Source organism: Galeopterus variegatus, unplaced genomic scaffold, assembly GCF_000696425.1.
Source record: "Galeopterus variegatus unplaced genomic scaffold, G_variegatus-3.0.2 Scaffold2259, whole genome shotgun sequence".
NCBI classification, from domain to species: domain Eukaryota; kingdom Metazoa; phylum Chordata; class Mammalia; order Dermoptera; family Cynocephalidae; genus Galeopterus; species Galeopterus variegatus.
The window spans coordinates 153555-167996 of record NW_007728370.1 but is presented as its reverse complement, the minus strand read 5'-3'; the positions used below and the strand labels follow the sequence as shown (position 1 = coordinate 167996).

General features: G+C 42.5%; 1 protein-coding gene across 1 annotated transcript in view; it reads left to right on the top strand.

Annotated features, from left to right (window-relative positions):
- The window catches only part of BHLHE41 (basic helix-loop-helix family, member e41), a 4266-nt gene extending 3013 nt beyond the window's left edge, over positions 1-1253 (top strand). Inside the window, 2 exon segments of the mRNA XM_008581090.1 lie at positions 5-159; positions 161-1253. Coding sequence (XP_008579312.1) covers positions 5-159; positions 161-230 — 225 coding nt within the window. The 3' untranslated portion in view covers positions 231-1253.
- The last annotated feature ends 13189 nt before the right edge of the window (positions 1254-14442 follow it).

Sequence of the window (14442 nt, the reverse complement as noted above, 5' to 3'; positions counted from 1 at the left end):
CTCCTGCCGCACGAGGTGGCGCCCCCTGGGGCGCTGCACCCCCCGCACCCGCACGGCCGCACCCACCTGCCCTTCGCCGGCCCCCGCGAGCCCGGGAACCCGGAGTGCTCTGCTCAGGAAGACCCCTCGCAGCCAGGAAAGGAAGCCGCCTGAACCCTTAGAAAGGACGGAGGTTCAACCGGAGTGAACAAGTTAAAACATCCCTAACGTTTTTAAGAGAGGAAGTGTAATAGATGCACGGCAGGCTTAAAACAGAAACACAGGTGTTCTGTGTACATTTGGAGTTCCTGTTTTGCTCATCCCTCAGCACCCCACCCTCCACACGCTAACACCCTTCTCTGCCCCCACCAGCTGTGAAAGGTCTCCTGAGATAGCTATTGGTTCTTCTTTCTTTAAAGAATCCCCCCGGATAAGTTTTGCCCCCTTTTAGGCCGTGTTCCATTATCTTTTAAAATGTGGAGCCTACTGCTAGAAGTAAGAAGGGTCTGCTCTGGGTGAGCTGATTGAACCCGGGTAGGGGGGAAAGATGCTAATACCTTTGACGTCTTTGACTGGGGTTGACGTGGAACCGCAGAGAGTTGTTATATAGAGCTGCGTCTCAAAGTTGCACTGCCTGCTGTAGGAGGCTTTCCACAAACAGACTGAGGATCTTTTAGAATTAAATTTACTCTTCAGTATTGTATAATGTTCAGTTTTTTGAAAGGCATATATTTTTCAAAGAAAAAGCAGTGAGGATGCAGTTGCTCACGTTGCAAACTATTCTGAAGTGGTTTAAATGGTATCTCTTAGTAACTTGCACTTGTTGAAAGAGACACGGAGTAGGGCCACCGTCAGAACTGTCAGGGAAAGAGATGGAGGAGGAAGGCCACCATCATTCTTAATACATTTGCTAGCACTTTATTGAGAAATTGACCATGAATCAATTGACTCATCTTAATTTCTTCTTAGCCCGTATATGTGTGTGTATATATACATGCATATCTATGTGTGTGTGTGTGTATATATATATATATATATCAAGTGCATCAGTTCGTACTCTCACTATTTAATCCACCGATCCATCGTGTTCCTAAAGTTTTGTAATCTTACTGTAAAAAAAAAAAAAAGTGCACTGAACTTAAACGCAAAAAAGAAAACAAGTCCAAACTGATTTGTCCTATATCCTTTAAATCACAAAAGTGGAGGAAGCATGACACCGTCAGCTTTGACTGGAAATGCTGTAAAGATGTGAAATGAAGCCCTGTGAGGCCTTCCTATCTCCAAGTCTACAACAAGTCCAAACTGATTTGTCCTATATCCTTTAAATCACAAAAGTGGAGGAAGCATGACACTGTCAGCTTTGACTGGAAATGCTGTAAAGATGTGAAATGAAGCCCTGTGAGGCCTTCCTATCTCCAAGTCTATGTATTTTCTGGAGACCAAACCAGATACCAGATAATCACAAAGAAAGCTTTTTAAATAAGGCTTACACCAAGACCTTGTCTGGGTATTTTTAGTTTGTTGCCAAGGTAGCACTGTGAGAAATCTCACTTGAATGTTATGTAAGGGGTGAGACACAACAGTCTGACTATGAGTGAAGAAAATATCTGGGTCTTTTAGTCAGTTTGGTGCATTTGCTGCTGCTGTTGCTACTGTTTGCCTCAAACGCTGTGTTTAAACAACGTTAAACTCTTAGCCTACAAGGTGGCTTTTATGTACATAGTTGTTAATATATCCAATTAATGTCTGACATGCTATTTTTGTAGGGAGAAAATATGTGCTAATGATATTTTGAGTTAAAATATCTTTGGGGGAGGATTTGCTGAGAAGTTGCACTTTTGTTACAATGCTTATGCTTGGTACAAGCTTATGCTGTCTTAAATTATTAAAAAAAATAAATACTGTCTGCAAGAAACCAGCTGGTTTAGAAAATTTAGTATGTGAAGATAAACTAGAAATTATCTTTATATTCTAGTATTTTCAGCACTCCATAAATTCTATTACCTAAATATTGCCACACTATTTTGTGATTTAAAAGTTCTTAACTAAGGAATAAAATCTTTAATATACAATATGAGATTGTCTAATAATTAAAAAGATAATGGATGCTCAATTAGTTTTAAAATATCTATAACTGTAGGGATGAAAGTCATTAAGATCTCAGATATACAACATTCTTTGTCACTGGCTTGATATCACACGTTTCCAATCCCTTGCAAGCCTCCAGGCTCTGGCTGTGTCCACCTGCTTGTTCCCAATGTACCTTAATGAAAAGTGCAAAAGAAAAATCTACCAATCACTTGTGTGGTTTGTTTGTGTTAGACCCAATTTGGTAATGTTTTTATGATGGATGAATTTTTCACTTTTTGTGCATGACATAGACTCTCTCTTATGGTCTGGTGTCTCTCACTGTATCCTGTATAAATACACTATCATATAGGGTTGCTTAATTTCTGAGAGTATTTTGGCTTCTTAACTTTTATAAAATTACTCTATCATGGGAATTTATCATGGAATTCAAGGAACAGATAATTTCTAGACGGTTCTCAAATTTGTTATCAAGTCTGTGATTTGATACAAATTGAGTAAAGGGTTGTCAATTTTTAGTTTCAGTAGTGTTCTTTACAAACCCCTTGATTTTTGAAAGGTGTTTTAATGATAGTCAAAATTTATAAAATGTACAAAAAGGGCTCCCTCTGCTGACTTTATGGCAACTGAACTGCAAGTCATAGAATGTGGAACCAGAAGGAACCTCAGAGATCAGCTTGTCCACTCCCCTGCATTTGTAATGGAAGGAAAATGAAGCCCAGAAACACTTAAGTATCTTCCCAAGGTTGCATAGCTACCTAGAGCCAACACTATCGGCCAGGTCTATTGCGTGCCTCAGTCAGTGAACTACTTCCCACTGCAGCATGTTGGACAAAGTAAGCTGAATTTGATTGGGCGGCATTCATGAAGCTTCATGAATAAACCATAGGAATAAGGGACATAAAAATTTGCACTGGAAAACAATGGAGGATTTTTGAGCATTGTTGATTTATTGAATTTTAGAAAAATAGCCTATCCATCTAAACCAGAATAATGGGAAAAACATCTTTTTAAATATTTTGAGTTACATTTTAATGCCATTATTGTAGTAATATTAGTTTCATAGCCAAAAAAGATTCAAAGTAAATCAGAGGATAATAAAATGTTTTAGCATTTGTGTAATTTTGATATAACAAAATAAAAAATTTCAGGGTTGGGCCAAATGGTATAGATCAGTTATATTGTGCAGTTGCCTGTATAGTAACACGATAATGAGAAATGCAAAGTAATTTTGTCTATATTGCACCTGAAAAATGTTATTTTGGTCACTGGTTTATTTTCATGAATCAGACCGGAGTTATAATTTACTAAGGAGGCTTCTGTACCTACAATGGTGAAATTTCAGCTAAAATGCTTTGTAGTATATGTGATTTTCCCAAGCTAAGACTAATATAAATCTTGATTCAATAATGCATTAATGAATATATTATACCAATTAATTTTACATACATATTTTTCTCAGCCAACTTTACATTGAATTGATAAATGTCCTTTTCCCCCCCAAAGACCTAAACTTAAGCACATTTCAAGGCACTAGAAAGTACATTTTAATAACTGTAAAATATGACTAGAGTTTTAGTTCCTATCATTGTGAAACTATTTTTCATTTTGTTCTGTTATTAGCCATACAGGCCTTAACTTTGGTTATTGCCCATCACCTGACATTTGTTCAAAAGTTATGTAAAGGAGCCTCAGCCTGTTCCTGTCTGTGTCTCAGGTCAGTTCTTAACCTCTCCATGGGAAGTGATTGCCAGTGGAGACCTGAGAAGACATGACTGTGCAAACAGACTAAAGCCCTTTACCTTAGATAGAAATGAACCGAGCTCTCAGGAATTAATGAAGACCATAAAATGCCAAAAACCAGCTGTATTACTGTGACAATGATGTTTTTTACTTCAGATACCAACCTGATGGTTTTTTGTTAAAAATTGTTAATCTATTGGACCCTCAGATCAATTTATTTAGGCCCACCCATTGTTCTCACATTGTTATTTTAAATACATTCAAAGTGGATTTGCAGAGCATGCTAAAGTCCAATGTAAGCTCCAGTTTTTCATAGGAGAATTTAAGTAGGAGATTGACATAAAAAATTATCACATATTTTGTGTGATTAAGATGGGATTTATACTAAAAAAGTGTGTAGCATGTACTTTAAAAATATGCTATTCTAGGTTGTACATTTATCTTAAAATTGGATTTCTTGTACTTGTTCAGCAATTCCATATTGAAAACTCCGAACAAATATAAAACTATACCTGTTTGAAAGTTAATATTTTAAAATTCTAAATTCAATAATGCCTAATTTGGCTGGCATTGGGATGATTTGTGCCCCCTGAAACAATGGTTCAGAAAACTGAAGCTTTTATGTTCAAATACCAATGCTGTTTTTCTTTCTTTCTTTTTTTTTTAATAGTGGAAAGCATACTAGAATGTATTCCACGTATCCTCTAAAATGTCTTACACATGTCTTAGGAAAAAAATATCCTGTACATATTTAATCTTCTCAATAATTCAGGGTCATCATTATAATTATCCCTTTTGCACTATGCATGTCATCCAGGAGTATCTGCACCTGCACCAAATTCTTTGTGCGTTCTTCTATCTGCTTTTTATAGGGTTTTCCGTCTTTTTACTCACAGCCAGGCTGTCAGCTGTCACTCCTTGATGCCTCAGAGTGCTTCTTCCAACTCTTATCTCATTTGCTACCTCTGACTTACTGTGGGCAGAGAAATTATTTAAACAAAACCACACCCATTCTAAACGTGTCTAAAATTAGAGTAAATGGGCTCTAGCAGAGGACCTGAAGGCCTCTTGTGTAAGTGAATGTGTGAACTGGCAGAATGTGTGACTCGTTTCTCCCCCCAAGCTGTTTTTCTGTTTCCTTTTACTTCCAGATTTTCAGCAATGTTCCTTACCAGATGACTTATGCAAAAGCCTCCAAATACTTCATATATTTCTCCATCATTTTCTTACCTAAAAATAAAAGCAACTTGCTAATGGTCTACAGCTAACCACAAAATAAGCAAATTTCCATGCAGAAATATATTTTTTGATGGGATGAACAGTTCTGGCTCTTAGGTTGATAGAAATAGGGGACCAAGGGCCACTAGTGGAAACCAATTCAGCATTCTGATTCATGGATGACCCTGGCCACTGCTTCCAGTATGTAACCCCACCCCCCACCCCCAGGGGAGTTTTGGACATCTTGGGTGGCAGGTCAAGCAAAAGCATTTTGGGGAACTGGCTGGGTGGGTGTGCTTCCTCTGAATTTAGACACGCCCATTGGAGAGCCTCTAGTGAGAGGTCTGAGGCTCCTCATTAATTGCCACACACTCCTTTTCTTCTTGAGCCTATGGATTCAGTAAGTAGTGAGTATGGAAATACAGGCATTTGTTCTGCTTCTACTGTATGCGAGATGCTGTAATAAATGCTGGAGATGCTAGAGAACCAAAGGTTAATCTCCCAATATCTCAAAGTCTAGTGGGGCGACAGACCCATACCAAAATAAATCATGTTGCCACATAGTAAGTGCTATGCAAGGGTGGATCTAATGTTGGGGTGGGGGTGGGGGTTGCTAACTTCATCTAGGTGAGTCAGAAAAGGCCTCAAGAAGTGACTAGGTTTTACAGAATGAACACGAGTGAGTGCAGAAGTCATCACCCAGGATAAGGCTCTGACAGACCCTGGTCCTGTGCTAAACTACAGGACAGTTTAATTGGCTATACTTGACTTGAGGTCTGAGCAAGCATTTCCTAACTTCTCAGTTTCTTTAGAACTCTCACCAAATCCCTCCTGAGGATTTGATCCATGGGCTGGTGTAGGGAAATTGAACGTAAACGGTCAGGCTCCCTGAAGGAGTTTTGGAAAATTGCCGAACATTTGATGTAATTATAACTCTGCACATGCACCCAGGTGTTCCTTGGTTATTGTCTGATGTAATTGCACATGTGTGCCCAGGTGTTCTTTGGTTGTCTGACTTGCACCCGGGTGTTCCTGGGTTATGGGACTTAAGTATAAAGGAAAAATGGTTCTGATCCACAGGGCCCTCCGTCCCTTGCCCAGCTGGGGTGGGAAGGGAGGGGGCCCCAAGGAGGCCACTACTACTGCTGCTGGAGGTTGTGGCTGCAAGCTGTTACTGCCAGGGACCCCAGCCACTGCTACCTCTGCTGTTGCTGAGGAAGCTGAGGACTAAGCTCATGTTGGAATGAAATTGTCAACTCTGCTAATGGCTCCCAGGATCTTTTCCAATTACCTGTCTCGTGATCTGTATGAGGGGTCCAGTGACCCTGCCTAGCACCTGAGGGGTCTGTGACCCAGTCTGTACAACGGGTTTGAAGGGTCTGTGAGCCCTAGCCCAGCAGCTAGGACTAGGGAGTCATGATATTTCTTATTGCAGAAGGAGATATGATAGTGTTCATAGCATGATAAATGGGGGGCAATACAGTAGTACCTCACAAGCACCTCTGTCTCACTTCACCCATCTGTCTGTTTTACGAAAGAAACATATGGTGACTTCTTTCCCTTCAAGTAAGGGAGTGAGGATCCATGTTCTGCATTCAATACCCGAGGGGTACAGATAGAGAAAGACAGAGCACACCAAGTGGGAAACATGGCATCCTAAGGCCTCTTTTCAAATAACTCTGAGAGAAAGCTGAGGCAAAGGACTAGTCCAGTGTCACATAGCTTGGTAAGTGACAGAACCAGGACTGAAACCAGATTTTTTGGTTCTGAGTCTACCTACTCCTTATGTTATTGCACCAGAAAGCTGAGGCAAAGGACTAGTCCAGTGTCACATAGCTTGGTAAGTGACAGAACCAGGACTTAAACCAGATTTTTTGGTTCTGAGTCTACCTACTCCTTATGTTATTGCACCATAGTTAGGGTAATGAGAAGGGGACAGGCTGAGGTTTTCTCATGGAATGAGCTGAGCTAGTCCTTGTGGGATCCTAAGAAACAGAGTATATAGTCGTTGGTGTGAGAGGAAAGAGTACCATGTAATAACCTTTCTAAATTACGGCAAAGAACATGAAATAATTAAGAAGGATGAAATTCTGCAGGAAAATTGTCAAGTCCTCTACAAAGAACCATACTATTCTGCTGTCTACTCACTTTGGAGGGATCCAGAAATGTGCCCTTCCTGGTGTGGAAGTCCCCACGTTATCGGGGAGCTTTCCATTCTTGCCTCTACCCCCCTCTGTACCTGTGTGGTCCTAGTTGAGCTCTAGAGGTTTTCCAAGAAAGAAGGGATCTAGGACCAAAACCTATGACGCTAGACAGAGGAAACCTCTAGAACTGAGCAAGTAGAAAGAGCCATATGCTCACTTTCGTATAGAGTATTTTTAGGGCGTTATGAACATTAGCTAAAGTTTCAATTTAGGAGTCTTTTTCATATGGGTGTGCACACAGTCTGTGTGCACAATAGAGGCACTGCGTATCCGCCAGATAGTTCTGGAAGAAATGTTGCTTCCGTGTGTGGATTTGCGGCTTCCTCAGAGAGCTTTGAAAATTCGCTTTAACAAGGAGACTTCAGCCTGGATCTCAACTCCTGAAGACCTCGGTTACCTGGAGCAGCCAGAGACACCTCTATAACATGACATTATAAAGACGCCAGATGCTCTTTCTGTGCTACCTTAAGCAGGACTTGGTTTGCACGTCTACCTCATCTTGAGCAAGGCCGATCTGCACAGCGATCACGTAAGCCGCATAGGACTGAGCAGGCAAAGAAAGCTGACTACATGCCCGCGCCCCCGAAGGAAGGACTCTGCGGACCCAAGGGGCTGCGACAGTGGATGGATTTCTGAGCCCTGTGTTTGTAACGTTCTCATTTTCCGACTGGCAAACCAGCCCTAGCTCTTTCGTATAGAGTATTTTTAGGGCGTTATGAACATTAGCTAAAGTTTCAATTTAGGAGTCTTTTTCATATGGGTGTGCACACAGTCTGTGTGCACAATAGAGGCACTGCGTATCCGCCAGATAGTTCTGGAAGAAATGTTGCTTCCGTGTGTGGATTTGCGGCTTCCTCAGAGAGCTTTGAAAATTCGCTTTAACAAGGAGACTTCAGCCTGGATCTCAACTTCTGAAGACCTCGGTTACCTGGAGCAGCCAGAGACACCTCTATAACATGACATTATAAAGACGCCAGATGCTCCTTCTGTGCTACCTTAAGCAGGACTTGGTTTGCACGTCTACCTCATCTTGAGCAAGGCCGATCTGCACAGCGATCACGTAAGCCGCATAGGACTGAGCAGGCAAAGAAAGCTGACTACATGCCCGCGCCCCCGAAGGAAGGACTCTGCGGACCCAAGGCGCTGCGACAGTGGATGGATTTCTGAGCCCTGTGTTTGTAACGTTCTCATTTTCCGACTGGCAAACCAGCCCTAGCTTCGTAAGTCGCGCTTCGAGCGCTGCGTGGCGGGGGAACGCTCAGAGTGGGGAATAGTGTCATCGGCCCTGAGATCTTCAAGGAGCTCGGGGATTGGAAAGAGGGCAGCATTCTTAGGTTGCCTAGCGATAAAGCTGCGGATGATATCACGCTCGGGGAGGCCGGCCTCGCCCCCTCCCCCCTCGCGTCTCCCACGCCCGGGTTCAAAGTACAGCCGCGCGGGGTGAGGGAGCCCGGAGCCGGACGCGGCGGCGTCACGTGCGCCCGCACATGCCGGGACGCACGCTGAGCGGCACGTGAGAGGCGGCGGGGCGGGGGCGGGGAGGCGCTCGCTCGCGGCCCTCCGCGCCTGCGCGCTGCCCCTCCGCGCCGCGGCGCTGCTGCAGACGTGACAAATATGAAAACCAGAAATCCATAAAAGAAAGGCAATAAACACCTTTAAAAGCACCAAAAAATGGGGAGGAAGCGCTGCAGCGGAGCTCCGGGCCAGCGAGGTGCGGCGCTACCGGCTGCGGCAGGCGTTGCGTCTTTTCACTGGTCTCCCGTGGAGTTGTGGAAATGGAGTTGCCACTAATTAAGCACTAGTAGATTTGTTTGTGTTAAAATATATCAGGACTCTCCGTTCAAGGTGTCAAGTGTAAGAAGTGATTTTCTGACACTAATGGTTTTTGCGCGATGTCCTGGAATGAAAGACACTAATGTAGTCAGGGGCTGAGGATGGATTTTTTTTTTTAAGTTACATAAAAAAAATTTACAAACCCCTTCTCTTCGATTGTCCCACACTTTCCCTTTTTGAAGCCACCATGTTATTTGATTTTGTAACACTTCCTGAAACATGCATATTTATAAACAGCCCAAAATGAATAATTAGTTCAGAGGAATTTGGAGTTCATAATGCACTTTAGATGGCCGAGTATACCCAGGGGTGTTGCAAAAGTAAGGAAGCATCACTGTGCCCTGCAAATATGGCTTTGGTCATGTGATGGAAAGGGATCTCAGTCGTTGCCAGTAATATTTGGCAGGTGCCAGTATTTGCTAAGACATCATAGTATGGTTATAAACTCTCCAGTCTAAAGGGCACGGTGCGTGCCACCCTGGAGACAGACTGTTGCAGGCTAACACATCAACAGCGCACAAGGCTTCCATTGTTTGTTCTTTGCCTTTTAATGATATGTAGGCATAGAGTCCTATAGGTTGAGTCTGAATAGCACTCCCCCCTTCCCCAGACATTAATTAGCCTGTTTGCATGAGACAGCTTAGTTATTAATAATACTCTGAAAGTTGAAAAAGGAAAAATAAACTTCCGTCGTTCACTAAATTATATTGAGCTCCTATTATGTGCCAGGCATTTAGGGAGGGCATACAGCAGTGACCCATACAAATTCATCACACCTCGTGATGCTCACAATTTGTAACAGTCTCACAAGTTCCCACGCATTTTCCAACCAATTATTTTTGACGATTAGTAATCCCTCTGCTCGGGATTTTTTTTCAGTTGGTTCTTTTGAAGAGTGCCGGGTGAAAAGGACTGGATCTCCAGTCCCAGCAATTCCCACTCCCTGTCTCCTCTCCCTTCCCTCCCTGACCCCTTTGGATGCTAGTTCTCTGTCGGTCTTCTGACAAGACAGGGTCATCGGAAGCCATTCTTCTGCCTATAAAACTCGATTCCTAGATATCTGGATAGCTAATTCTAACGCCCCCTCCCTCATTTTTAAAGTCTCTATTCAAATGAGAGTCCTTCAGAGTGGCCTTCCCTGAGCAGCCCTTAGGTAATACAAAATACCCTACACCCCTCACCACCGCCACTCTTTATTTTATTCCGTTTTGTTTTTCTTCATAGCAGGTATCACACCTGATAAATGAGAGTCCTTCAGAGTGGCCTTCCCTGAGCAGCCCTTAGGTAATACAAAATACCCTACGCCCCTCACCACCGCCACTCTTTATTTTATTCCGTTTTGTTTTTCTTCATAGCAGGTATCACACCTGACATCGTGTGTGTATACTGGTGTATATGTATACACATATATATATACGCACATAAATAATGTATTTATTGCTTATTTCCCTCATTAGGATGAGCAAGGACTTTTTTGTTCAGTGCTTTGTCCAGTGCAAGAATTATACCTGGCAATAAATATTTGACTTTTATAAATAGATGTGTATTGATCCTCAATAAATATTTCCTGGATGAATGAATATCTCTGGCAACTACTTCAACTGATTGCCTCCAAAGACCACAGCACACAGCTTCTCAAACTGTCAACATTCCATGTTGAGAATCCATTTCCTCAAACCTTACTGAGTACCTACCATGTTCCAGGTGCTGGGTGGCTCAAAGAATAAATTACATAGAGAACTCAGCTAGTGGTAAGGAAGTAAGAGCAGTTAATATCCCATACCTGTAAATAGGAAAAGATACAGCATGATTTAAAAGCTGATTGAATTTTATTGTTTCATAGAATTTTGGATACAATATTGAAGCATTAAGAGAGTTCCTTTAACAACAGAGTTAGTACCAGTTTCACCTTAGTGCAAAGAATTACAGCTTATTATGTTTAAAAAATTGTTCATTTAAGGAGGTTCCTTTTGTGAAATTTAAAATGAAAGGTTCTGATCATTTCTTTGTCCCCTTATCAGCAAGAATATTGCTGACCAGCCCAACTTTCAAAACAAACACCTCACCTCTCAGATGGCCCCTGACCTGAGTGGAGCTGAGTGGGACCCTACGTATGTGACCCCTAATAGAATGCTCAACACATATGACTATGGCTGGAAGATCCCAGCTACTTCAGCTCTTGGCTGGCTTTGCCAGATGTGGTAAATTTTGTCCCTTAGTCAATGAGTGCCTTCAAAGCAAGGACCAGTATCTATTTATTAGTGTATCCTCAGCACCTAGCACAGTACCTGGCACACAGTCAGCTCTCAATACGTGACTGTTGAAATCCAACCCTCCTTTCCATTCCCACAATCATTGTCTTAGTTCAAACTTTTATCATCTCTCAGACTGTTGCAAGAACCTACATTGTCCCCCTTTTGTCGTCCTTTGTGAATACGTTCCAAGAACCCCAGTGGATGACTGAAACTTCGGACAGTCCCAACTTGATTGATGTCAACCAGAACATGTTTCTGTTCATGTCTTCCACCCACAAACTTAATGCCTTTTTCATCTTAACTAAGCATTTATCATGCACTGTGGCTGTAACATTTGCACTTTGAGGTGTGACAGCAAAACTAGCATGAATATCTTTTTCCTTCTTCACATTTTCATGGATAGGAGGTTTGTCCTTGCCATAGATCTTAGCAATCTCAGCATATGACTTTTTTTTCCTTTCCTTTTCAAGTTGAGAACTTTCACCTTGTGGCTTCTCTTTGGCATATCTGAATTGCCAGCATCACTACTCTTGCGCTTTGGGCCATTATTAAGTAAAATAAGGGTGCTTGAACACAAGCACTGCAACACTGTGACAGCGAATCTGATGACTGAAAAGGCTACTAAGTGACTAACCAGCAGGTATCGTCTACTGCATGGATGTGCGGGACAAAGATGATTCACGTCCTGCGTGGGACAGAGCGGGAAGGAGCGAGATTTTACCACGCTGCTCAGAACGGCATGTGATTTAAAACTTAAGAATTGTTTATTTTTGGAATTTTCCATTTCATATTTTTGGACCTTGGTTGACCTTGGGTAACTGAAACCCCGGAAAGCAAAACCACAGATGAGGGGGACTTCCAAACTCAGTGGCCTCTGTCCAATCTTTCTTTCCCCAAGTGCTGGTCACACAGCCAGCACGATTAACTTTTTAAACACAAAAAAGGATACTAAAGAATACTCAGGGGGCCGGCCCGGTGGCTCACTGCTACAGTGCGCCGCTTGGGAGCGCGGTGGCTCTCCCGCCAAGGGTTCGGATCCCACATGCAGACCGGTTCCCGCTCACTGGCTGAGCGGGGTGCGGGCGCAACACCGAGGGTTGCGATCCTGTTGCCGGTCCCAGTCCGGTACGGGCGCGACACTGAGGGTTGCGATCTGTTGCCGGACACGAAAAAAGACAAAAAGGAAAAAAAAAAAAGAATACTCAGGGACTCCCTATTACCTGAAGGCTTAAACCTTCCCTTCTGGTCCCACCCTCCTCTATTTCCTCCCTTTTCCTATTTCCACCAACCAGAAGATGGGCATCTAATGTCCTAGTCACACTAGGTTCTACCTCAAGTTCCCAAATGTGCTTTGCACTCTCAAGTGTTTGTCTTTGGGAAGAAGAACCTCCATTTGGAGCCTCCTACTCATCCTTCGAAACTCAGCTCACATTGCGCCTCCTCCGTGAAAACTTCCACAGCTATTTTAGTCAAAACCTAACCTCACCTACTCCTTTGCTCTTAGCCCTATCTTTAAATCTTCATTTTGGTATTTAACATCTTATTCCACACGTGCACACGTGCAAGAAGTGATGCATAGTCTTATTTTCTCTCATTAAGTCTAACTTCAAGCCACCTCCCCAAAGGCTGATGGAAAATAATCTCAGTCATTGTGGGCTCTCCCTCCCCTGCCCCTTTTAGGATTTTTGCAAGAAACTGGGATTTCAGGATATTAGGGAAAAGACCCCTTTATTTTCAGACTGTCCTAGATATTTATCAGTGTCAAGCTTGCTGCTTGGTATCCCTGCCATCTCTGTTCCTTTCTGAATAGGATACTTTGCTGATGCTTGGGGCTCCAGGCCCGAGGGGCATCATGTCCACATTCCCTTTTGCCACTCCCAAGTTGCTACACACCTGGGGCCTCACTGCCTTATTGCTTCTGCGTCTTCATTCTCCCTAACGTGATCTCCAACTTTAGAGAGGGTTACAGGGACCAGGCAGTTAACCCAAATGAGTGATGTTGGCATAGATAATGGTGGAGACCAGAATGAGCTGGAGGTTGTGCCCCCTTTAAAAGCAGCAGACATTATTCAGGTCCCACCAACTGTAGCCTGGTGAAAATGTAGGCCCAGTATTGTGAAATCATCTAATATTTTCCACGAGAAGCTGAAATCTAGATTTTATGTGAAATCTACTTTCAAAATATTAGCAACTATTTTTCAAAACTTCAAAACACTATTCATTACAAATCAAACATATCTGTAAAAGTATTATTCAGTGTGGAGAAGGCCACTTTGAGATCTCTGCTTTAAAGGAAAAAAAAAAGGTGTGTGTATGGGGGGCAAGCAGGAGGTTATCTTCAAGCATTTAACCCCAAATTCCCCTGGTACAAGCAGGCGCAAAGCCATTCTTACTCGGTGCCATCCAGCTGTGCGTTTGCTGTATGAACACCTCCTGTCTGTCTGCTCCTGTTACTGCTGGTGAGGCTGGCCTTCTGGACTTGCTGAGCGGAGCAAGGGGAAGCCTCCGTGACCGAGGTGTCACATTGCTCTCTGTCCTCTTCGGTTTGTTTCCACCGTGAAGACACAACTACTCCATTAGAAGATTGTTTTTTGGGGAAAGACGGATAAATGCCACGCCCTCTTACTTTTTGAATGTTTCAAGACATGTTTTATCTTCTCTTTTCTTTTAACTTTTAAACTTTTTGTTTTTTTATATTTTGATGGTATTTTTAAATCCATATAAATCATTTTATTTTATTTATCTTTAATACTACTCTGTTTTAAATAAGTATCTCATATCCTATTTTATATCTTACCCTATTACCCTGTTGGCTATCACCCTTAACTTATTTAGCATTTCATCCTGTTTGAAATTATTTCATAACTGACTTCATTTTGATTTTAATTTTAACATTAGTTATTTTAACTTTCCAGTTTTATTTTTAAATTTATCTTATCACTCTAATCTTTACCCATCTTATTCTACAGCCCGTGTTTTACTTCTGTTTTATGAATTTTTTAATAATTCTCCTGGCTTAAAATTTTGGCTTTTTGGGGCCGGCCCAGTGGCGCACTGGATAGTGCGCCGCTTGGGAAGCGCGGTGGCGCTCCCGCCCGAGGGTTCGGATCCCACATACAGAC